General features: G+C 42.3%; 2 protein-coding genes across 2 annotated transcripts; both read right to left on the reverse strand.

The window, feature by feature from the left end:
- Positions 1–614: 614 nt before the first annotated feature.
- On the reverse strand, positions 615–9,375 carry galnt3 (UDP-N-acetyl-alpha-D-galactosamine:polypeptide N-acetylgalactosaminyltransferase 3 (GalNAc-T3)). The gene is made up of 12 exons (XM_044052614.1): positions 9,299–9,375; positions 8,551–8,830; positions 7,438–7,974; positions 6,574–6,746; positions 6,050–6,199; positions 5,628–5,862; positions 5,384–5,501; positions 5,094–5,294; positions 2,596–2,727; positions 2,265–2,366; positions 2,014–2,166; positions 615–1,915 (listed from the first exon to the last, which is right to left on the reverse strand). The coding sequence occupies exons 3-12, from the start codon at positions 7,932–7,934 to the stop codon at positions 1,802–1,804; spliced, it is 1,875 nt and encodes a 624-aa protein (XP_043908549.1). The 5' UTR covers positions 7,935–7,974; positions 8,551–8,830; positions 9,299–9,375; the 3' UTR covers positions 615–1,801.
- A 545-nt stretch (positions 9,376–9,920) lies between these two features.
- ttc21b (tetratricopeptide repeat domain 21B) lies at positions 9,921–23,307 on the reverse strand. The gene is made up of 29 exons (XM_044052550.1): positions 23,109–23,307; positions 22,640–22,769; positions 21,421–21,531; positions 21,160–21,326; positions 20,917–21,039; positions 20,301–20,458; positions 19,728–19,812; positions 19,477–19,575; positions 19,185–19,377; positions 19,005–19,102; positions 18,607–18,807; positions 18,344–18,473; positions 18,091–18,248; positions 17,456–17,680; positions 17,149–17,387; positions 16,753–16,825; positions 15,767–15,877; positions 15,547–15,685; positions 15,324–15,430; positions 13,782–13,970; positions 13,447–13,557; positions 13,270–13,351; positions 12,988–13,138; positions 12,757–12,918; positions 12,479–12,674; positions 11,904–12,128; positions 10,666–10,786; positions 10,510–10,577; positions 9,921–10,426 (listed from the first exon to the last, which is right to left on the reverse strand). The coding sequence occupies exons 1-29, from the start codon at positions 23,130–23,132 to the stop codon at positions 10,349–10,351; spliced, it is 3,954 nt and encodes a 1,317-aa protein (XP_043908485.1). The 5' UTR covers positions 23,133–23,307; the 3' UTR covers positions 9,921–10,348.
- Between the last annotated feature and the right edge of the window lie 3,077 nt (positions 23,308–26,384).

Here is a 26,384-nt window from a genome sequence, read left to right on the forward strand (position 1 = left end):
GTGAACAGAGTGCTTTCGGGCAATCAGTGGCATCAACATGGCCTATTATTACCCAACAGTTGTGCCAAAACATACAGTGTGTGAAGGCTGGACGCGATGGCAGCAGCATCCATTTAGGGAATCCGTTTGAAATTTGATTTTACACTATTTATTATGAATGATATATTGAAATGCGTATTTATTGTGGTTTACAAAAGTCTGTATTGAGTAAAATTGCTTCACTATCTTGAAATTGTATTTTTTTTTTTGTTTGTTTTCATGCTGTGAGGTCGTGACTTGTAAAGCTTCATATGTGCCTGATTTATTTATTTCATATGGTTTTTATATTCTGTGAAATGCTAATGTTTTGCACAATTTTTATTTTTTTTTTTCCCCAGTGTGTTGGTTTTTGTAACGGCAGCTTCACCCTCGTTTGCTTTATTTCTAACATATTTTGAAAATGTTTCATTAAAATTTGATGTACTGATCATAATTGTCTGCCTGATGTGATATTTACACATGCATCACACTCACAGCAGCAAGTGACGCTGTCGCCGACGCGCCATGTTGTACATGGCTCTGATTCCTTAGCCCAAAGCGCCCCCTGCAGACTGAGAAAGCAATCGAACAAAGTGTCTCTAACCAACAGAATTTATTGAGCTCAAAATAACCTCTTAATACCAAGGCACATTTACAGAGCACCACGTTTCCATTTTTAGGAAAACACTCACACATATGACCTTTTCCTCAACCAGTCAAACAAATTAATTTACAATATTCCAGATCCATTTTTAACACCAGTGCCTGCACCAGAAATTCATCTGTGGATTCTTGTTCACACATAGGAGCTTAGGAGTTGAGGGCATTCATTTCACAATGGAAGTTTCCTTTAACACAAAAGCATTAAAATGATTTACTGCATGTATGAGAGATGCATGTCTGCAGTAACTTGAGTAACTTGAAGCTCTGGTGTGTGAACTGACTGCAACTCATATTTAAGGGTCAACTCGTTTTAATTCTGTCATAAAAATCCAAATGACTGTTCCTTTCTCTCAGTTTTCAGGACTTAAAGAGTTAAAATAAAAAAAAAATTGACCTCAGGAAATAATGAAATGTACCAAATTCAACCCTGATTTGAAGACTCTTTCAATCACAGCACTGTCGCCGTCAAGAAAATTGCTAAAACGCCACCATACCACCACCTGTTCCACCACCGTTCCCCCCCACAAACCACTCTTTCCACCTGGAATAATATTACATTCAAGGTTCAGGACCTTAACAAACAAAAACAGTCTCTCATCTCAAAAACAAAACAAACAAAAATGTCTTATAAAAGGACATCACACGCACACCATAACCTGTGGTTTGTAGCCGTTGACGTCACATCGGTGTGAAACATCTGGGATCTTTGGGACCTTTAATATATGATTTTCATCCAGATTATTATTTTGTTTTTGATTGGCGTAACATCGTTGGCTTTATTTACTGTACCTAATACTGTGTGTTTGCGTGTGTGTGTGTGTTCTCGAACACAAAAGAGGAACTTTTTCAACACAGTGCATCTTAACTGCTCTATGAAGCTCAGTTCAGTCTACGTGGGGCATCGTTTAAATGCTTCCTTCCAACAGTGAAACACTGCATTTGTTCCAAAGTTCCAGCAGCAGCAGCAGCAGTAGTTCAGTTCTTCTACATATAAAAAATAAATTAAAACTCCTTGTTATTGATCTAAAAAAAAATGAGCTGCATACATTACGGTGTACTCAGTGACCTAGTATGCTTATGCATACAAATAAGCTACTGGTAAAGTGGTCGTTTTCCACAGTCAGACAAACGACCAGAGCTGGTATCTGTCTGAGGGATTACACACGGCGAGAGAGGGATGCATAAGACGGGCACTCAGACACATATTCAGTCCTGGAATGTAGAATAACTGGTTCTATATGAAGAGAAAACAAAGCACGGTTACTTTCGCAAACAGATATGAAATAGTGCAGAGAGATGCAAAAAAAACCAAAAATAAATGAACACACTTACATCCTTCAGTTCCCATTTTTGCTCTGGTCCTACGACCGTTTTCCTGCCCTTTAAGTGGCATTCTTCCAGCTTCACCGCCACCACACCCCCATGCAAACACAGCTCCTTCTGGATGTTGTGTCTAACCTCTCGATGCGTGGAGTACTCGAAATACTACAGCAAAAAAAAAAACAAGAAGACAGAAATAAACGACACAATGAATCGCTGTGGTTAAATTCAATCGGGTGTTCTGTCAGTCAGCGATAGGTGACCTGGTTTCCTCCTTGTCCGTGACATGGGTACATGATCAGCTCTTTCCCCCCCTCATTGTTCTCTCCGGCGTCCAGACATGCGTCTTTGCCCACATTTTTCAACTGCAGAGAACGAGAGAAGAGAAGGCGAACGCCGCGAGAGGAAACACAGTGAAAAACCAACATCCAGTACAAGCTGTTCAAACAACTTTAGTCTCTGGAGTGTTTTTTTGGTGGTGTCAAATTGGAACCGCTCGGTGCCCTCTGGAGATCCTATGTGGAAAGCTACAGTGGCGAGACAGCTGTGAGGTTTGGAATGAGGGGAGCACCAGTGTGCGGTGTGCAGTCTTACAGAGCCAAAGCGAAGTGGGTTGAGATCGGGGATGAAGGCCTCTGGGTAAACGTTCTTCAAATACCAGGAGAAGTCTTTGCACTGCAGCCGTGTCCGGAGCTCCATGCGTTTGGAGGTATCTCCAAATGTCCTCTGTTGAAACGACGACAGCCAGGTTATTGTCAGTAACGAGTTAACGCGGTCTACAGGTATCATGGATACTGGTTAGTTTTGCAAGGTTAAAGTATAGCGCAATAACTAGCTTGACTTACAGGAATACTTCTAGATATTACTAGAACTGAGGCTTTCCAACCTCAGTTTCCCCTGAGTCGAGAAATATCTGAAACTGCAACACTAATTCTGCTCCGTTCCCAGAGTGTAAACAGTGTTGGCCATCTTTGCTAACAGTCACGCTAACAGGACCAAGTGTCACTGGTGGGCACGTAACAAAGAAAAGAATGAAGATATTTCTCAACTCAGCGGAAACTGAGGTTGGGAAGCACAATTTATCTAAAATACGACCCCTATTCTAGTAATAAAGCGAAATGCAAGTCGGTGAAGTATTCCTTTAAGGCAGGTAACTGCCAGAAATAGAAAAAAATACTTTTCTTAATAAGAACCCACATTTTTCTTTCTATGTTATTCACACAAAAATACAAGATACTGACAACCTAATACATTTACAATCAAAAGTGGTAACGACACAGTGATCTTAGTGTCACATGGCCCCGATGCCAACATTGTGAAAGAAAATTCCAATCTCCAGCCAACTTTGAATTGAATTACTCACATGTTCTTATAACCAGGCCTGGTGTACAGTATTAACAGCCATAACGTACGATAAGACACAAACTAGGCGCTTCACAAGGTTCCCTCCCTAGATACCAAAGGCGCCAGGCATCTGGACCAGATACACTATCTCAGCTCCTACTGACTCTATGTATCTGGCACACTGCTCGCCAGAATCTGCGACGATGCCTTAACTGTTCAGATGTCCGGCATTGTCTCGGTTCTCCTCGGGATCTGAGCTGTCCTCAATAAAATCTTTGTCTTTCGACAATTTAACCCAGGGAAAGGGTCAAATTTAGACTTGATAAAGGAACTGTGGGGCTTAAATATATGAGCAGAATATCGAAAATTAGAAAAAAAAATGTTCCCCTACATATATTGTGATTATGATTCGAGATGCAATATCACTTTTAATGTCAGGCTTCAGTTCAACAGTTAATGTGGTACAGATTTAACACTATCACATGAAATGCCATCAAATTATTAGCATCTATAGTCTCGTGCCAGAATGAGAACCTTTATGGATTTCACTTTGAAATGTAGAACAATCAAAAATAATTTGCTAATTGCTAATTTGAGATTCAAAGGATTCATTGTTGGGCCAGACAGAAGGGCTGAATGACTTTGAATAAATATGTAATTGAAATACACATGTAAAGGGATAGCCCGTGGTCAAGTGGAAAGGGAACTTGACTTGTAACCAGAGGGTCGCCTGAGCAAGGTACCCAACCCCCAATGCTCCCCGGGCGCTACTCAGTGTGGCAGCCCACTGCTCCTAATTCTAGGATGGGTCAAAATGCAGAGGAATACTTTCCCTAAGGGGATTAATAAAAAAACTAACTAACTAAAATGAAATAAAAAGCACTGTTAAGGAGGATAAACAACTAATGATTCATTTTACTTTGAACATTTAACCTGAAGTGAGTGATCGTGTTCTAATGACTCCTTTTTCTTCAAGAAATTAACCGCAGATAAAGGAGGATTCCATCACTGCTCCTTTTAAAGTGAAGTGTTGACGATTTGCGGGCACCTTGCACCTGAAGAACGAGAGCTCTTATATTAATGACAAGTGAACACTGACAGCTCTTACAGTGACTTCCTTGGAAGCTGTTAATGACGGCGTGTCGGGTTTGAAGACAACAGAGAGGGCTGGCCCATTCTGCATGGTATAGCCCTCGGGGAACAGTTTATGGCACTAATGGGACCACATGTTGGGAAACGCTGAGAGTCTGTGTCATTTACTAGAGTGGACTTCCTTCAGGCCCCTTTTCTTGTGTTGTTATGCAGCGCTCGGCTCCGTTTTCAAGAATGTCTGTCATTTCTACAGAATTCCAATAGTGAATTGCTGACTGTGGGGGCCACACGGTCGGTGTAGTGGTGAGCGCTTTTGCCTTTGCCGCAAGAAGACCCGGGTTCGCAACCCAGTCGGAATAAGGATGTTCTCCTGTGTGTGCGTGTGTGTGTGGGTTTTCTCCAGGTTCTCCGGTTTCCTCCCACAGTCCAAAAAAAATGCAATATGGGGATTAGGTAAACTGGACACTCTAAATTGACGATGTGAGGTGTGAGTGTGAATGGTTGTTTGTCTCTATGTGGCCCTGCCATGGGGAGGATAAAGCGGTAGAAGACAGAGGGATGTTATGATGGACTTCAACCTTTTTTTCCACTCATCTAACCGTGAGGTAAAGGAAAGAAAGACAACACTTCAGAGAACCTTCAGATTCAGTACATACATCGCTTGCGATCTGCGCAGCTTGCTGGTGTCGCCGGTAGAAGATCTCCTTGTAGTCATCCATCCACACCTCGGCCAGTCGTACCTGGTTCCGAGCAATCACTTGTGTTCCCTTGGGGAAGGTGTGAGGGCTCTTGGTGCGGAAAACATGACCGACAATGGAGCAAGGGATGATCTCCAGCTGTCCTCCACACTGCCACACCTGCACGTTAATGAGTGCAATAACACAATTAAACACTCGGCAGCTGCTGGAGTCCTGGAATGGTTCACGTCACGTTCGTCATATCTTACCCTGAAGGACATTTCAATATTCTCCCCACCCCAGATTTCCATTTCTTCATCGTAGCTTCCAATATGGTAGAAATATTCCTTTGAGATGGAGAAGAGTCCGCCAGCAAATGTGGGAGTCCTGAGGAGAAATTTAATGAAAGGCTTTCAATTATTTCCAACAATACACTTCTTCTTTTTTTTTTTTTACTGAGCTGACATGGAGCTTTATTTATACACCAGTTTTGTTTGGTTTTTTTTTGCTCACTTGATCGGGTATGTTTCATCTTTCCTCCTCCGTCTCTCATGATCTGGAAGACTCTCCCAGCCAAATGCCAGGCCCCAGTCAAAATTACCCCGGTTGTGGTTCTGGCCATATGGGGACGGCTTCATGAACTCAAAGGTATTCAGATCGATAGTTGTGATGTCAGGGCTGACGACCGCCGTGTAGTTCTCCGCAATCCTTGCAAGCAGAGGCTCCAGCCACCCATTAAAGCATTCACCTGTTCAAACACAAACACACACATATTCACACAGGACACTGCACGACATCTGCCTCAACTAATCAGCAAGTGGTTAAATAAAGAACGATAATCCACAACAGCTATGTCTAGTTTTTCAAGAAGAGCAAACATGGCATTGTTGATCTTTGGGTGTGTAAGTGAGGGTGCGGCCCACATGCTGACTAACAGTGGGCGTCCAGAAAGGTGAGCGTGTCACCAGTGGCCACGGAGGCACCGAGCAGCCGTGCAGTGATGAGTCCTTTCCTCTCTCGCTGGCGGACGACTTGCACGATGCTCAGCTGCTTCAAATACTCGTCCAGCTCGTCCTTCAGCGCATCTGGAAGGAGAAAATGTCCAGGTGTAAGTTGTGGGGGATATTGTGCATGAGCAAGTGCATGTATAATATTCACAGCCTTCAGCGAGATGAAAGGGAACAAATGTGTTTTCCTAACATCTTCAGCAGGAGAACAGCGGGGAACCACATTCTCCGAAACCTCTCCCTTCTATATAGCCGAGTTAGCCTCTGAGGCTTTTTTTTAAAGCAAAACCACTGTTGAGAGTATTCACCCTCTCACTGCTTGCTGCGACCCACCTCATGGGCCACAGAAGGAGCAGGGAGCCCCTTCCTGTCCTGCACACCAAAAAGAGCTGCCCAGCCAGCACGCACCATGAAATCAAAAAGAGAACGTGGCAGTCCTGAAAGGCTTTTACCATCCACGCTGGCGTCGTCCACCAGGATGATCTCCTTGAGGAGAATGGCCGGGGAGGTGTGGAGGACACTGTACACCGTCCTCAGCAGGGTGCTCCAAGCCTCATTGTGAAACACAATTATCACACTCGTGGTCGGCAGGGGGGGGCACCGCTTGAAGGTTTGCTCGATACATCTGCGGAAGGAGAAGGAGAAAGCGGAACACAAAGATGTGACTGTCCAGTACAGTTCCTGAGCAGCACAATAGTCTAGTTATTACATCTACACACTCTCCCCTGTGGGGTGTCCATTTCAAATGTGACACAGCATGTGTGGCAGCCTTTGAAAATACCTGCCACACCAGAGCGAGATAGACTTTATAAGTCGCGCCCGTCCCGATAGCCGTTACGCGGACAGGCTCGGCGTCTGTGTCATGTACCGACTGTGTACTGACATGTACTTGGACTCGTGTGCGTGGATGTTTCTGTAATTAGCCAAACATAACTGTGCTTCTTCCTGCACTGGCCACAGTAACTGGGCAGGCGTGCTGAAACAAAGTCCCAGTCAGAACAATCATCGCTGTGGTTTCTGCCGGGAGATTTTTCCCACTTGTGCGAAGGCAAATATGTTGAAGTTGTGCGTGTTGGACGGCGAGTTTTGCCTTGCCCTGTTTATAATAGAAGAACTTGAGTGAGCGTTTAAGTTACTTTTTGGGACATGAATCTACGGTGTATTTCATTCGTACAAATACATGTTGTTGTAAATCCCAAATAGAGGGGAAATTAAGTTTAAATTGACAGTGTTTTTAGTAAAACATTTGCTAAATGATATTCAGTCTGACAGCTCTATCAAAAAAAAAAACATGCAGATTATACAGGCAGACATACTCTGGTGGTCTTGTGTCTGCACCCAGGTCTCTGCTTAAGGAGATGCGGTCACTGGCGAACAGGTTAAAGCAGTGCTTCTCTTCTCCCCGCTCCTTCTCCTTCTGCTCCTCTGGGCTCAGCGACTCCGTGTGGAAAGGTTTCCCCGAAGCTCCGGGAGCAAGAGGGTGCTGAGGTGGCCGCTCCAGGGCTGGCCTGAGCTCAGCGGCGGTGTAGTGACCTGGCAGACAGGACGCGGTGTCGGCCGTGTCCTGCTGACGCACGGGGGCTCTGATCTGCATCTTTGGCATGACGTCCTTGAAGTTATTGACAGCTCCCATCACCATGCCCAGCATGGAGTCCCGCTTCACTGCCATTTCCTTCAGCCAGGGCTCCTCTTGCTGGCTCGGGCTCCCCACTTCCCATTGTATGAAGAAGACAAACGTGACAAAGACGAGGGCCACGACCACCAGTTTAAGTGGGTGCAGTCGCCTCCGGAGCAGTCTGCGGAGAGCTGTCATTCCTTAATGGAGAGCAGGCGGCCTTGGGATTGAGATTCAGCTGGAATGAAAACATTTCAGATTAGGGCCAAAAAGAAATTACATATCATTCACTACATCAGTAATTATTTTTGATATCATGTCAGATCATTCATTTTACAGTGTTAAACTTCTTTGTGAACATGTCTGAGCAATTATGGGTCGTGTGTCAAAGTGTGTGTACACATTATATTAATATTTAATACATTATAAAGCAATACACACTAATTTAGATAATGGGTGCTCATTATTGAGACAATATAGATAGATAGATAGATAGATAGATAGATAGATAGATAGATAGATAGACCTTTATTGTCATTAGAAATGAATTGTAATGAAGTTTTAATTCATATTTGTCAGGGGGACAAAACACTGTCTCAAACTGTCCCCTGTTGTCATGTCATGAAACAAAATCACCTTCTCTCAAGAGATCATTTCAATGTTTGGTCGCTGAAGTAAAAAAACACAACTTCCTGGTGAAACTAGGAGTTGTTTACTCTTATCTGCACATCACACGTTTCAAATCGGCTCAAGAAATCAGCAAAGAGGATTCCTCCGAGTCCGACTGAGGAAAAAACAGAAAAAGCCCACGTACCATGAGTCGCTGAACCACACAGGTTATAGTTGAAAGGTCTCTTAAAAATCTCCCTTTAGTGTTGAACACATGGCATCCCTGCTTTGACTCGAGCTTCTCTCGTTTGTCGCCTGAACTACACGCGAACTTTGCGTGTGGAGACAGAAAACAGATTCCGCCGTGTTCTTTCCTCACAAAACTTCCGTCTCGTTGGATCAAGGTGCGCTCCCCTCAGGTAGAAGGAGGAGACGTGGTGGCGCGCCTGCGCACTCCTAACGACGTCTGCGCGTCAAATCCATACCTGCGAGACAAACGAGACGGAGAGGAGACGTCGCCATGTGTCCAGTCAGTGTCCACTGTGGACAACAAAGCTGTTGTCCAGTGATAACTTACTAAATCAGTAAGAAACAAACATGTGGCCGACAAATCGCCGCTGAATCCAACATTTATCCTCGTAAAAGAAATAATAATTTAAAAAAAAACCAACTCCGGACACACAGGCTGCAGTGTCCTGCGCTCAGACTGTTCTCCGCGGAGCTGCTCACATTCAATAATGGTGTCATTAATGGGATTTGTTCAACTGGTCATTCACCGGGACAGTTGCTGGGTTACAAATAACGGAGGAACGCACTTTACCCCACACACAGCCCACCGCATCCAATCAGGCGCTATGAGAAAACAGCGCACAGACTTCTGGACAAAACTGGGAAAAGAAGTTAAGCAACATTACGTTAGTAAAAAAGAAAACTCTGTAAAGACGCGCACTCACCAGCGGATTGTGTGACTTGTCTAATACTACTTTAAATCCCCGGGTTGCATGCAGCGTGGATGCTTGAAGGAGCCACAGCGCGTGGAGCCAGCCTGCGCTCAGGCGCGCAGTGTGAAGCCTCTCTGCCCTTGATTTGCACTCTGAGTCCATTTGTATTAACTGTGTTCCACGGTACTTCCTATCCACGACGGGTATCCCACTTTATTATGTCCATCAACGTGTCCACTGTGTTCCACATTTTTCCCACTCACGCCTGGAAGTGAAGAATCGAATTATTCCAATTGTCTAGTCATGTCATGTCTTTTAAATCCAAGCAAGGTAAGGCAGTTTTATTTGTATGGCACATAATCACACACTAAGGGAATTCACAGGAAAACAAAGCAGAGATAGAAAACACAAAACAGACAAATCTAAAAGGATAAAGGGTATCATATGATTAAAATAATAATAAAAAAAGCAAATAACAAAACATGATTTAAAAGATTCTTAAGTATTTTAAGAGCTATAAAACAAGCAACAATATTTTAAAATCAATTCTAAGAGACACTGGAAGCCAGTGTAGTGATAATTTATAAAGAAAGAAAATTAAAAAAAAAAAAAAAATCAGGCCAAAACCCCCCACCATATTTCTAAAAAACTTTATTTTGTATACAAGCAAACGGTATTCACAAGAGAATGACACTTATTATCATACAAAAGAAACGGATATGCCATCATGTATAAAATTAAAAACAGGCCGTGTAACAGGCACCATTACAGATTTCATAAATATACTCAAATGTTCTTCAGTGCGGCGCCTTTTGTGAGGAAAGAAAAACCTGCATGAGCCTGAAACCCCCTCCTCCTCCTCCTCTATTCTGCACTCTGTGGTTTTCCTTCAGGAATGTCCGTGCCCCACTATTTATATACTCAAAAAAAATTTACATCACGTTTAAAGAGGGTTTCCCAATGAAATAATACTAATATCTGCACATTCTTTAAACTCAGTCAACGCCAAACTACCTAATTAAATTTCAGTAAAGACACACACACACACACACACATCCAGCGCTAGGATCTCAACGCAGACCGAGCTTTGTCCAGGATGTCCTTTCTCATTTTTGGATAGTTTGGGTGAGCAGCCAGGACCTGTGGATGAAAGCAACCGAGATTAATGGGATTAAAAACAGTTTAGAAGCTGTTGAAGCTGTAAACGCCCTCAGGTGTCTCACCTTATGACACACGTCAATGGCATCAACATGCCTCTTTGCTTTTAAGTAGTTGAAAGCAAGCTTGTATCCTGATTTAGAAAGACACATAAAAATGTATAGAGTAAGTCTCTTAATCCCCTTTTTTTTCACTTCCAGAACAGAGTGAGTTTGACTCACCAATAGTCGGGTTAGTCCGATTTCCATATTTCCAAGCCAGTTCATAATTGAGTGCTGCATCACGGAATGCCTGCTCTTTTTCCATTATGTAGCCCAGATATTCATAGGCTTTACAGCACGACTGTGGAGAAAAATAAAAATATTATCACCAAGCCTTTAAAACAAAAGGGGACTTCACAAATCTAAAGATCAATTTCTGAATTGAAGCTCGAGTGTGAACGTAGTACCTTAAATGTGTCCGTGTGAGCGTGCAATCGCTTTTAAATCAAACTTTTTTGAAGGGTTTTTGCTTTGTGGACGCCGCCCGTCTTGCGCTGCCATGTTTCTGCGGCAGCCTAAATGGACATGTGGTTTCGTGCTTTGTGGAGTGAAAGTTTACTTCCGAGAACAGTACCTTCCACTTGGCAGGTGGAGTGTGAGCCGTGCCCGGTGGCTGCGTCAGCGAGATACGTAGCGTGATGTTGTACCGGTCAAACAACAAGACATCAAGCTTTGGATGAGAATAGACTGCGGGTGTTGAAGAAACACCAGTCGCAAGGCGAGTGACGCTTCTGTGTCGCCCGTACTGTACTGTTACTCTGGTACTCGAAGGGAATGGAAAAAATTGAATGGTTGGCGCCAGTTATTTCGGTGCTATTCTTAGAGGAATACTTCACCGATTTGCATTTAGCTTTGTATTACGAGAATAGGGGCAGTATTTTTGAAAAATGTGTGCTTCCCAACCTCAGTTTCCCCTGAGTTGAGAAATATCTTCATTCTTTTCTTTGTTACGTGCCCACCAGTAACACTTGGTCCTGTTAGCGTAACTGTTAGCAAAGATGGCGGACACTGTTTACATTCTGGGAATGAGGTCCGTCCCCCTACGAGTGGGTCTAAAAAGTGCGGAATTAGCTTTGCAGTTTCAATCCTCGGACCAAGTGTCACTGGTATTTATATATAAGATATTTCTCGACTCAGGGGAAACTCAGGTTGGGAAGTATTCAAAAATACTACCTCTCTTCTAGTAATACAAAGCTAAATGCAAATCGGTGAAGTATTCCTTTAATGGAAACGCAAAGAAATGACGTACGATGCGCACAGAAGTAAACTGTTCCACTCTGTGGAAACGACAGTTCCTTGTCGCGCTTGGGAAAGGGAGGGAAGAGTGAAGAAGTCCTCTGTTTGCCACAATCTGGAGTCTCACCACTAGACGTCTTTAATTGCCTTGAATTTTCAAGAACCATTTTTTCAACACTGACCTTATTATGATTGAGGCATCTCTTTAAGAGGTCGCCGGCCATGTCGTACTTCCCCGAATGGATGTAGATGTCTGCCAAGAGCAGCCAGCTCTTTTCAAACTCATCTGCATCAACAATGGTCCAGTTCATTTTAGCGATGCGTTTGAGTTGGTTCCTGGCTCGGGGAGTTTGCTTAAGCATCATATAAGCTGTCGCCATGGCCAACAGCGCAGGGACGTGGTCTTTCTAAATCCAACCAAAGAATTTCGTTTAGACAGGCTTAATCTGAAAACACGCTAAACCCCCCCCCACACACACACACACACACACTCACTCTCAATGCCACTGTGTTTACTCCAAAACCACACTGACATAACTTTAATAGATGCAGTCAAATAAAATGCCTTTTTAAGAAAAAGAAAACTGAACTGCATTAAGTGTTTGATTCAGCCCGACACAGTTGTCAGGTGTACGGTTTAATATCAAATGGAATGACAGAAATTAGGAGAGTGTAAATATACCTTCTGGTGTGGGTTTATTGACACAAGAGCGGCCGGGGCGATATGAATCGTATGCACCATCTGGAGTTTAATTACCTCATTGTTTGCGATCTCTGTGAAAATACTGAGGGCTCGCTCCACGTTGGCCTTCTGCTTGGTCGCCATAATGCAGTAGTTCTGCAGGATGCTGAGCTGTATGTGTCCGCCTGCTGTCTGAGGCTTTAACTCCTTCAGCAGTTTCTCTGCTGTTCTCACAGCGAGCTGCTCCGACTCCTGCTTCTCTGTGGAATTCCTGTAGCGGGACACAATTGAAAGCTAAAAGGTTAAGTTGGTCCAAAAGTCTGTGGCGTTTACTGCTTTCCGCTGCTGCTCACCCAATTTCGCCGTCTAGATTCTCAAACACCTCCCCCCCCATGGTGTCATTGTCAGGGTTGAGGTAGATTTCGATCATGTTGTACACAGCGTTCTGACCCCAGTCGTTGTCTTTCCGTGCTTTGTTGAAGTGTCTCAAGGCATCATTGGGTTCCCCCGTGTACCTGAGGAGAGTGCACAACTTTAGTCACATAATGCAAAGTACCAGAGGAAACGTTCTGAGCCACACTTACCAAAGATAAAGGCCTTTGCAGTAGTTGAACCCCGGGTCGAACTTAGTCCTCGAGGAATGTTTTTCTGCCATATCAAAAAATCTGGGGATTTCCTCCAACTTCCCGGCTCTCCTCAGCAAGTCAATAAGACGTGACAGGGTTGCGTAGTTGTCTGAAATAACAGTCGGGAGGTTCTCATGCATTTCCATTTTCAAGAAGGTCACACCGCCAATTCACAGTTGCACTCTGAGCACAGACTTGTGGCTTAAAAAAAATAAAAAGAGAAACGTGACTCTGTTGCACCTGGTTTGCGCTCCAGGAGTTGTTGAAAGTGGAAAACTGCCTGTTCATAGTCCTGCTTCCTGAACATAATGTCAGCCATCATCTGAGGACAAACACATGTGAGAAATTAGGGGCTATGCACACCAGTTCCAAAGAAAAGGTCACGCACAATTGTGGTGGCAGGCGGACAGAACAAACCAGAGTTGCGTCTTCATTGAACTGGTCATTCTTCAGAATGACGCTGCACTGCTCCTGGCACGCATCGACCTCGTCCAGCGTGAGGTACAAGCGAGCCAACTCCAGCATGACCTATGAACAGGGAGCTCATTCATTTTAATTACGTTTGTGTGACATGATCATTTGTGGAATAATGTAGTTCAACAGTTTAACCTGCTTTTTCTCTCTTTCTCTCGCTCTCTCTCTTAAACTATAAACAGCTAAGATCACGAAACACAGGGACGCGACACTAAAAGATGCCTGTGAGTCACAGCTGCAGTGAGTACACAGGACGTTTTTGATTCGGCGGCACTGACCTTTCGATCGGTCTCACAATACACAAGAGCTTCTTTGTAGAATTTGACTGCTCTCTCATAGCCCCTCTGACTTGTGTAGTGTTTAGCGATCTCGGCGCAGATCTCTGCAGCAAGCTGCTTCTGCATGGGGACGGCGTCGGGCTGCTCCAACTGCACTCGCTTCAGCACCTTGGCCTGCACATCCCGCGCCTACAGACGACAGATACACAGCCACGTAATGGAAGTGACATCATCAATTATCATTGTCACGTATCATACGCAGTATAAACAAGAAGACGCTTGCATCATTTTAACTGTGCTACTCAACCAAGAGCGAATTAAGTGAATCAAAGGCACTAAATGTATCATTCGGATGTTTTTTTCTTTAGCAGTTAAAGCTGCTGTCTCTCACTTCTGCAGTGAGAGACAGAGACGCTGCAGTGAAGAAGACATGACTTCTCCTGCTGCAGCTTTGTCTCTCTCTCTCTCTCACACACACACACACACACAAGCACACACACGCACACACGCACACAGTCTCTGGTTTCCATGACTTCGGAGGACGTTACACTGACTTACATTCATTTTCTGGAGACTTAGTAACCTTAACAATAACTGCTACTGGCCTAATCCTAAACATAACCTAACCCTAACCTCCTACAACATGTCTTCACCTTAAAATTGTTATGGGGACTTGCTTTTCTGTCCCCAAAAGGAGGAAAGGTCTCCTTTATGTGACTGTGTAAACAGCTTTATGTCCTGGAACACACACACACATTTGCGCAACATCCGTAGTGAGGACAATCATAGATATAATGCATTCCTTTGCCCCTTACCCTAACCTTAACCATCACTACTAAGTCCCTAACCCTTACCCTCACCTTAACCTAAACCAAATTCTAACCCCAACCCTAAAACCAAGTTTCCCTGGAAAAAGCCCTTTAAAGGAGTGACAGGATGCAAGGACCAGCCAAAACGTCCCCACTCCCTTAGGTTTCATTTTTTTGGTCCTCACAAAGATACACATATGACAACACACACACACACAAACACACACACGGACACACAGAGGCTGTCTGCATGAGTCAGGACTGTTAGGATTAGGAGGAAAATGTTCGTGGGTGCTTCTTGGCATTTTCAGCCACAGGGAAGGGCAGTGACATCAGATTTTCCCCACTTCACAGGTGAGGCTGCAGAGGGCTTTTTTGAAAAGATGACGATAGGTCCATAGTCCAACAGGTCGCTGCCATCTCACTTTGAAAATGCCTTCGTCAGTCATGGCTTGAAACGCGTCAGTCTGTGTGTGTGTGTGTGAAGCGTAAAGAATGTTGCCGAGCAACCCCGAAAACAAAACACTGCTATACTGAGAAACACAGAGAGAATAGCGTGCAGCTGATGGGCCTAATCAAGATTGCGTGAACTCAGTGAATTGACAGTGGTTTGAAGGTCACGGACATTTGTAAGTTACACACTACAGCTTTAGGGAAGAACAGTTTGTAATATTTGGAAAGAATCAATATATTTGACACAAACTGTAAAAAAGACAAGCCAGAAGTAACTTACTCTTTGAAGGGAGAGCAAAGCCTCTTCATTTTTGCCAACCTTATTTTGGACTTTCGCCAACAGGACCTGATAACGGCAATCATCTGAGAGCACCGGGAGTTCATTCACTGCACAACAAAAGTGAAACACCATGTTAATACTAATATTTTGATTTGTTTTGACTCATGATTAAGAATATTTGCTGGTACAGTTGGCATCACTTTGTCTGTGACACACTAAGTACCTGGTTCATGGGTCAGAGCCTCATGCAGGACTTTCTCACAGCGCTCATACTGCTTCATCTTCAGCAGCAGCTCGGCCAGGTCATAACGCAGGAAGTTCTGCTGCTCGGTTTTCAAAGCAGCTTCATAGTAATTTATTGCCTGCGTAAAGAGCAGCCTGACATCAACACCGACTTGTCTGCGCGGACTTTGTTTATCTTTCCACGATGCATACAAACAAACCTTGACGTAATTATGAGTCTTGACCAGGGCTTTTCCAATCTTGCTGGCTAAAGCGCCGTCTTTGGGGTTTTTCTTCAGCGCGTGCTCGTACACTTCAATGGCTTTCTCTGGCTGAGGATAAACAAATGACAATAAGTGGTGTCAGAACCTGTTTTTGTAAATGTTACTCAGCGCCGACGCGCCATATTTCTTTCACAATGCTGTAAATATTTGGGTCGGCGGTGCATTAATTGCCGCTTGCTTGCTTCAAATGGAGAGCCGGTGGTAAAACGGCTTTAAGATAACATATCTGACTGTCGAGTTATGCAACCAGAGCATGCGTCAACATGACTGACCTCAGGAGGAGGCTTGGGTTGCTAGCCATAAAACCATGCAGGTAAGCAGACCTCCTCATCTCTGACTGGATGATGCAGCTGAAGACATCTCTAGAGTCAACAATAAGTCACTTACATGCGGGGACATTGTGTCCCTTTTTCCATAATACTCACTTCAGCTTGGTGACCGGGTCCAGCTGTGTATGAATACGTGTAGTGTTTCCTTTAATAGTTTCATCCACGCTGCTTAGTCAAGTCCATCTTTATTTTCTTTTATACCAATTATTGGGTAAAGGGGATGGGTCAAACAGCTCACTAATTTTTAAAGCCTCCATAAAATGTTGTGACATCTTTATTCCTCTAAACTCAGTACATTATTTCCAGCAGATTCACTTTTTCTTTCATATTTGAAAATCTATCTGTAAATCTTCTGGGTATAAAAGACACAAAGTTAAAATCTAATTTTCTCATAAGCAGACATGCATGCAAAATAATAAAATTACAAAACATTTTGCAGATTAATTTGCATGTATACAGTACATAGATATATATAACTATAACTAAAACAGTGATTAGACAAACTACCACAAAGATTTAGTTATTTGAAACCGCTCTTGACTGTCATAGGTAAAAGATAATATCAGAAAAAGAAAACATATATTCACCACTTACTTCTTGTATGTGCATGTAGGCATCTCCCAGTAAGAGATATGTGTGAGGACTGGGCATCTTCTCCACCATTTCTCTGGAGAGAACACAAAGATATCAGAGTTAGACAGCGTAGAAGTGTCCGTGGGCAAATGAGTAAAGAACATAACAGAGATGTGGCGTTTCCTGTCATTGCGACGACACAGGGAATCTACTGTACTGAAACTAAGAAGGTTGTACGTGTCCTGGGAGTACAGTGTGAACAGGAAAAAGGCTGGGGATGCCAGTTCTGGGTCTATATCAAGTCACATACAGCCGTATTTTGTCAGAATACATAGAAGCCAAACAAAGATGGAGGGGAGTAGAATATGGAGTGGGTCATTTTTAGATTCTCGTTTTCCATCTGAACTTTCGGCTCACCTGTAACAGCTCGCATACAGACGTTTCTCTTTCCTGTGATTCAGATATATGTCTGCCATTTTCTCCTTGGCCTGGATGTAATAGGGCTGCTCAGGCGTAATGTTTCTGAGCATACTCAGTGCCAGCGTGGTGTCGCCGCGAAGCAGGGCCAGGTCCGCGTTGGCAATAGTCACACGGAGCTCCTCAGGGGTTCCCGAGAACTCATTGATGGCATCTTGCATCACCTTTGCTGCTTCATGCTGAAATATCAAATTAAAACGTTAGTTCAAGGTCAGACATAGGTGGAAACCAAACAGGAAAATCATACCTGTTCACCGTTGAGCCATAAAGCTTCAGCTAACTCCAAGAACACAGAGACACAGTCAGCAGGGCTCAGCTCAATCTTCTTACTCTTGGACTTGGAGGAGGATCCAGCTCTGCGGACACCTGGGAGACTCATGGCCATCTGCAACGTCTGAATAGCCTCCGTCAGTTCACCCATTTTCTTCTTACTCTGGGCCTTGATCAGATGGTACAAAGGATGTTCCTGAATCTGAGAGGGGAGAAAAGTAACGATACAAATTCATATTTAATTCCTGTATGTGAAAAATGACAATTTTGTAAGGATGTTTGACTGATTAGAGTTAGAAATAATGTTCAACACAGAAACCATTTTTGACAGAGTGTTCACTAAAGATACTGAGATGAACTTTTTAACATGACTTATTCTCAAAACACAGCAGCTTTTAATGAGCTTACACCTCATGTGTTAACCAAACACGATGTAGTTTTTAGCATTTAACGGTACACATTCTTCTGTTTCACCTAGATTCTTTGCTGTATTCTGTCTAGCTCGGGACAAGCTGACGGACCTTTTAACTTTTAAGCTGTAAACATATTAAAAAAACATACAAGCCTAAACACACACTTCCTCATAACATCAACCATATCAAAATAGCTTACCTCGAATTTATGGCTGAGGCAGAGTTCAAGAGACTGGGAACACAACGTGAAGTTGCCCTGCAGCATGTGGATCTGTGCCATGAGTAGGTGAGCATCTGCATGGGAAGGACACTGCTCCAAGCAGTGTGTTAGACTGCTTTGAGCAGCCTCGGAGTCACCTGAATGAACAGGAACAGTGCAGTTTGAATCAAAAGCAAATGTAAAACAAAAAAAAAGAAGAAGGAAAATTGCTTTTATATAATGCACTTCTCACCGGACTGATATCTGACTTTGGCTAGCAGGAAGACCCCTTGAAGGAGGCCTGGCACTACCTTGACCACAGTATCCAAGAGAGAGGCACAGTGCTGGAGTTGGGGAGCAGGAGCCTGGCCTTGGACCGTAGGCTTAAACATTATCAGTAGAGGTGTTATTTGTTATAAAGCTTCTAGAAACATTTTAAATGACGAGCCAAACGCAAGCATTAGTGGGACCAGGATGCGCGTCTGACCGAGGACACACTATGTGAGTATTTTGTACCTTGGTTGGACACAGTGCAAGATACTCTTTGACAATGTCCAAGAGGAAGTCGGGGTTGAGCTTCTCAAAGTACGCCACGCCCAGTGGCAGACCCTGCAGCGTGGAGAAGTGTGTGTCCACTGCATCGTTCAGAAGGTTGGTAATCTCCTCCTGTGGTCGGCGCTTTTTCGCCGCCAAAACAGCACGCAGGTACAATAGCTCCTAATAGAGAGGAATGAAACAGGAAGCTAAATACAGGGATATAATCATCGGGATAAATAAACAGCAGGAGGACACGACTATTCTGTGTTTAGTCATTAGTCATGATTCTGAACAGTGTTAAGCCAATTGTGCTCAGGATTTTCATTGTAAAAAATATGTAATATTCTTATATTCTAGCATTTATGGACAGTTTTTACCCCAGACTTTCCAATAGACTGTTGAATCTCTGTGAGAAATTCCAACTGTTGTTGAGCGTCCTCAAGTTGGCCCTCAATCAGCTGGCAACAAATTATGCCTGAGTGAGAGAGAATATAAACTGTTAATACTGTCTTTACCACCCCTGACTAGTCAACTGATTAATCATTGTAACTTGTTACCAGTCAAAGCAGAAACACTGGTCTCATCCAAAGTCATGGCGGTCTTGTACCACTTCATAGCCTCCTTGATTCTGCCCTGAAGAACCATCTGATAGCCCAACTCTGTGGCTAAATCGGAGTCTCTTGATGTGATAGAGAAGGCTCTTTCCACCATCCTGAATGTCTGCTCAATCACTTTCTCATTTCGTCCACACTTGAAGGAAACGTAACCAAAGTTAAAGACCATTTAAAAGATCCTTAATCTTTAGTGGTGAGAATTAAGAATAAGAGACAATACTGAAAATTGGCTTACGACACGAGTGAAGGCAAGAGACATTCTGTAGAAAAGCTCAGGGTTGTGGGGTTCCACGTTATCCAAGTTGCTAATGAGGTTTGAAAGCTGCTTTACTGACTGTTATGAGAAAAAAAGAAAAACAGTTTCTGTAAATTGATTAGCACCACTTTGATACAAAACTCAAAAAAGTGGAATTCACAATTATTGCTCGGCTCCTGGTGAAATCCGTAAGTGTTGAAAGCATAAACGTGAAAAGGGATGAACTTCACCTCAGTAATATCTCCATCTCTGCACAATGAGTGTAGAGCCAGCATCCGCACTGCCTCCAGGTTATTTTTATCCTTCTGTAAAAGCCTGAAACATAACACAGGGTGCTGTGAATGTAGTCCATTTCCAACACTTACAGTAATAAGCTTGGATTTCTCTGATTGATAGCAAGAGAACACATGACACTCCTCCAATACTGTTGAACATCCCGTCAAATAAAATTACAACTAAAAGTAATTTATTCATAACTGCCATAAGTACCCTGTGCGATGGTTGAACCCTTGAAACTACAACTCCTTGGAATAGTGATAGACTTTGGCATTTGGGCTCAAAGGCCTTTCTTATGCTGTGTGGCTGACTGTGTTGCAGAAGGGTGAGCACAAACAATGGCTTAGTCAGTATGCACTGGTTTGAGGCCTCACGTTTGTGTTTCATTTGCACTTGAATGCTAAGCCATTTGTAAAGGCGGACTGTGTTTTTTTTCCCTCATATGCCTGCTGGTGATTACAAATGGTTTTGCACACCACAGACCTTGACTTGCACTTATCTGAGACCCTAAACCCCTCAAAAATTACCTGTGTGCTGCCTCGATGGTTTGCTCCCAGTCTTGAAGGCAGAGCAGCAATTTCATCTTCTTGACGAGCGCAGGCACAAACTCGGGAAAACTAACGATGACTTGGTTGACCATCTCCAATGCTCCAGAGTAGTTCTGACGATACTCATAGTATTGCGCCTAAGACAGACCAAACAGAACTTAGTCTCTTATTGTTCAACATGTACAAATCTCCCATCTATCTTATTGTGAATCTGAGGACTCCAAGGCTATATTCAAATATTCAAAATAATGTGGTGAGTGAATTAACTGAAGAGGAGAAATGTAAGAGCTAGAGTGATGGCAAGGATACAGTTACCACACAACAGCTATTACCGACACAACAAGAGAAAGCACTCACTGGTGGTTAACAAGGTGAACATTTGTTTAAAAAAACAAACAAAAAAAAAGATCACCACTGAAATATAACAATGGCTTCCTTAGGTCACAACCTCCATCAGACTGACAAATGCTGGCTAAAACGTAACCTCATTGGCAGGGATAATAAAACTGTATGAGTCATAGGAAATGGGAGAAATGATAGCATCATAACATTTTCTGCTGGACAGTTCACGTTGAATGTGTAGTTCCCATCTTACCTTTCCCATCAGGGCGAAAACATCCGCTTTCTCTTTAAGTCCCTCGTCAAAGTATTTTCCAGCCTTCCTGGCATAGGCGTCTTTGCCAGATGTGACATCTATCCAGGCTTTGAGGATTGTCCCCTGAACAACAAATGCCAGTGCTAATTTTACAAGTCCTGCCATACACATACAGTAAATGCTTTGCATGGACATGTAAAAATAATGTTTGCATTTCTCAAGCGTGTGGTGTACATATCTCACCTCTCTGGAGCCATTGGAGAGTTTGATCATTCTCTCGATGTACTCCCTTGCCTTATCATTTCGCCCCAGCAGCCAGAGAAACAGCCCAGCGTAGTATAGACTCTTGGGAGACGCACTTTTACGATCTTCTTTGACCTTAGCATCAAGTTGTTGAATGACTTCTCTGTCTGTAAATACGAGGACACTTGGTCAAATATTATTTACAAGTGTGTCCATGTAATTTGAGCAGTGACTTGAACGAAGGGACTAGTGTTGAATTACCTGGGTTTGTCTTTCTTTTCTCAGCATAGACAAGAGCCATCAATGCGCAGAGAGCCACATCTCGACTGTCTCTTAATGTGTCCAACTCTACCGTGGCTTCTTGAATTTGATCTGTAGTAAGAAAGTAACATAATGGCAAAGACAAAATCAAAACGTTTGCTCTATTTAATTAACAAAAACAGCTTTGTCTTATCCAAAGGTCTATTACATTGAGGGAAGCTCTTGCTGCATCTTTTTGTGTCTGTGTTGTTATATTTGATGTAATGACAGCCTGAATTTGCTTGTATTCTTAAAAAGGTTCTTCTGGGCAAATTACTGTTATCTATTTTAACTTCTATTTTATTTATATTTTCTAAGTACCTTTTTCCTTGTATTTTCGAGATATTTGTTTTTATGATCTTTTCTGTGCTATTCATCTAATAAGTAATGCATTTATAAGTAGTTTTGTTTATGATATCTTGTGTGTGTCTGTACAGACTTGATACAGTTTTTTTGTGTGTATATCTGCCTTTTATAGCAGACATAGCAAGCAGTTTTAACATTTACTCAGTAGACAGGATATTCACTACCGATAGCTGTAATGTCCTTCTTAATATTCACGGGAACTGTGGCTGCAACTCTGCTCCCCCACTGGCGCACCACAGTATACGTGGGCTCAAACATCATCGTTCAGTTTCAGACATCTGCAATATCATTATGACTAGTCACAATTTAAGTATCTTTAATTATCCTCAGTTGAAGATATCTACATTAGTACCTTTTAGATATTTTTGAATGAAGTTGTAGATATCTTAAACTTGAATTATGACTAGTCATGACATTGTAGATAGTTGAAACTGGAATTAGAGATATCTACAACTATCTACTACTGAATTGTAGAGATCCATATGGGAGTGTCAGGCAGTGGTGTCCGGCTCTTCTCCTGGGCTCTTAATCTTTAGATCACAACTATTATGTGTTGTCTGATTTCATGTCCATGCTTGTCTAGCTTTGTCGTGGTGATCCAACAGTGCCTAATGAAGATGTAAGAGTTTCAGAGCTGCTTTGGTTACTAAAGTCAATAGGAGCTTTGGTATAGTGTGTGCATCCTCATGTTTTCCTCTGGAATCCATGAAAGTTTTTTTGGACGTGAGGAGACTTCCTTTCTTCCCATTACAGACACAATCACCTGACCACAAAAGTCTAATGCCATTAGTTTGTTTGATTCTTTCAAGCTTACCCTGCATTAGGGAACCATATGCATGGAAAAAGCTGTAAATGGGATCATTGCTGAACTTCCGCTTGGCAGCCGCTGCAGCATTTACAGCGTGATTGAAGAACTTCTCATAGCAGTAGTACCGGATCAAAGCCTGTGAAGAAACATAGAGACATACAGTGCAGTCAGGACTGGCTAAGGAGGGTGAGCACAGAAAAATCCCCGCCTCAGCCGCAGGTGTTGCTTAATAAACACAACAATGTAGTATACAAACCAAACAGGCATTAGCTTGTGTTAGCTAGGTTTATCTGCTGAAATTCACATGGGGGCATTTGTGGAATCGACTGCCGTTCAAAAGTCGCATTATTTCATTATATACAATAAGGTATACATATAGCAGTCAGGACTATTTACACTGTAAGTGTTATAATGCATTATAAATCAGCGCTGACTTGAACACAGTGCTGTGTCACTAAAACGTATATCCACTTACCAACGTTGTCTCTTCGTCCTCCATTTTTGTTGAGGCGCTTTACGCCCGAATAGTAACCGACTTGAAGATAAAATAACGAACAACTCACACTTTCTACGTTGTAATTTAGGATAACAACGATATTTATTATTATTGCCGTTTCCGTTGTGTATCCGCCATCTTGAATCAACTCTTTTAGCGTTGTCTGGTAACTTAGGAACGACTATACTTACGGTATTATTTTTGCCCCACGTTTTGCATTTCAGGGACAACTTGAACGCCAACTGATTTTTTACCACCGGCATCTTTTGGCACTTGTTTAGTAATCACATTCCCACCACTGTTCATTAATTTAAAAACATTTTGTTGGTGGAGTTTTTCAGCGTCGGCTGGTAAAGTATTTTGTACCTGTCAGTCTTTGAAGCCGGGGAGACTAAACCCATGGCAACTGTAGTAATTCCGACCTAAAGCGCTAGGTGGCACAGTTACCCTTTTATAAAATGTGATTACCACCAACTACCACTACTATTACCACCTTCACGAATAATAACACTGTATTAGTATCAATAATAATAATAGTTATTGTCTTGAGCAAACATACACAATGTTTTGAGTCTTCTAATTATAAAAAAAATATAATATTTATGAATGATTTGTTTGTATTCAGCAAGTATTAGTAGCTGAAGTAACAATTTGATTGGCTTAACAACAAAAGTGATACTAACATAATGGATGCTTATGAGCTATCATTTATCTATCACTATCTCTTTCATATATATACATATATATGTATATATATATATATATATATATATATACATATATGTATATATGTATGTAAATTTGCAATCTTCTCTTAGCCATGTAACATGTACTATTTTAATGCTTTATTTCTCTACCATTCCTTTATCAAATATTCCTTTTTCACTGTCAGTCACTATCATATTTTAGTATATCGTTATCATTCTTGGTAATGTAAGTGTTAGTGGTGTTTCATCTATTACTATTTACAGTAGCTCCTATATCTTGTGGCTAAAAGCTTGTTTCGGTCTGGAAACAACCATTGGAGTTGTAATCAATCAATGGCAAGTGAGAGTGAAAAATGTTTGCATTTTATGGGTTTTAATTGGTTGCAGTGGCACTTAACAAATATTCTGATGGGTAAAAAACACAGGGTAGTCTATAATGCGCCAAATTAAAGCCTTGTGAATCAAATCAAATCTGAAGAATCTTGGTGTGAGTTGGTTGTATTGACCTTTCACAGGTATCTCAGTAGGTTAAAAACATTGCATGCCAGAGTGACTTTAACTTACTTTGAATATATGGAAATAATTAAAGGGAGCTCAGTGACTTTGGTTACATTCACAAATGTTGCATTCATGTGGTCACGAGGCTTAGTGTTGGGCTTGCTTGTTTGTTTTTTTTACAGAACTCCATAATTTTACACTTTGATAACTTTAAAATTTTAGATTTTTCTAGCCTTAGAATAAACATTTTATATTTACATATTAAGGCAATGGCCTTGCTTTACCGAGCCACCACACTTACCCGAATGTGCTGGAAACACAAAGATTATATCCTCGAATCTCATCATATTTTTTGTTATTATGTGTATTATGTTGTGTTGCGTTATTATGTATTAATAACGTTGAAGAGTGAATCATGTACATTGGAAACATACTTCCGTCTCGCCAGCTGTAAACTGTGGCTCAGTGCTATGCAACACGTTGCATTGACTGTATGAAGTATGACATCCTGATGTCGACAGTGTTGAGTCCATGGCAGAAGCAGCCGGTGTCCATCATGGGTGCAACTGTTGCAGAAGAGACCTTTCCATGCCTTGTCAGATACTGTTTAGCACTGACTCTGGCACATAATCATTACTCTCTGCAGCACACATCAATGGAAGAGTAAATCAGGTTGGTATCGAGCTCGGAGCGTGTGCAGCAATGGTAAATGTCTGCTGTATTTAGCTCACAATTTATCTTACCATATAAACATGCATGATTCATAATATTTACTATTTTGTCTTTATTAATTTATCAATCCAAGTGAAATAAATTGCATTCTCAATAATACTGAAACTTAGCAGTTGCATGGGAGATAAGCAAGGTGTGGTACTTAGCAAAGAGCAATAAATACTGCATGTGTTGTTGCACTTACAAAGAATGCATCTAAAAACCTATTAGGGGAAATACTGTGGAATATCTACCCCTTGGGATATACTGCTATAGCATTCTAATGGCTATATCCATTGTGGTTTGTACAAGCCATTATTGATCAAAGAGCCATGCCCAATAATACAAGCAGCACACTTGAAAATGAACTCTTATTTCTGTTTTTCACGTGTTGCAATAAAATGAGTTGTTTGTACTAGTTTTAATTTAAAATTGTCTTGCCGTAAATATATGTGTGCAACTTCTCACAGAGGAGCGTCGTCTGTGAAGGGGGGGGGGTATTTGTGATTGTGTGTGCGAGTGGAAAATGTAGTGGCTTAGATCAAAAGTGAGTGTGTGTGCATGTCTCTCTGCCAGTCTGAGTGTTTGTCTATTTGCACATGGGGAAGGTGGGTGGGTGGGGGACTCACCACCTAATCTAATAGGATTTTCTTCCCATCTCTCTACAGCAAATAAAATTACAGAGCTGTTATAGTTAACGTTCTCAGATTTCTCTCCGAATTGTTTTTCATATGCTCCCCAATGCATGCCAATGGCAAGAGCCCAGTCAAGTAGACATACTTTCATGTATAAAATGTCCACATACAGTATTATTGCCCACCTTGGCTCCTGGCTGGAGACAGCCGAGCAACTTCCAACCTTCCACTCTAACACAGGCAGCCGGTCTGATGCTGTGCTGCTGAGTATCCAGCAACAAGAATCTGCAGAATCACTCTTGGTTTACTGGCATTAAAACAAAGCAGTCTGTAACTCCACCTGTTGCCATGACATAACGTCCACATAGAGAGCTATAGCCAACCCTGTGAGACTGCTGGGCTGCTTTCAATCAGTGGATAGATGAGATTATTGGGCATCTTCTTTTTTTTCTTCTTTTTGTTTACATAATAAGAATCTCTTGACATTTTCATATAAACATTCACCCGTTTGTTTCCATTACAGGGATAGGAGTGATTTTTCCGAACACGCTGACATGTGGACATACATTGAGACGGGCCACGACTGCTGACTGACTTTGTCAGGAAAACAACATATGAGCCATAAAGCATCGTGAGTGGATGTGGCAGTAATTGATAATCACATCTTCTTTGTGAGACAGAATGGCAGGAATTATCAGCACTTT

The sequence above is a fragment of the Solea senegalensis genome, linkage group LG2 (genome assembly GCF_019176455.1).
Source record: "Solea senegalensis isolate Sse05_10M linkage group LG2, IFAPA_SoseM_1, whole genome shotgun sequence".
NCBI lineage: Eukaryota > Metazoa > Chordata > Actinopteri > Pleuronectiformes > Soleidae > Solea > Solea senegalensis.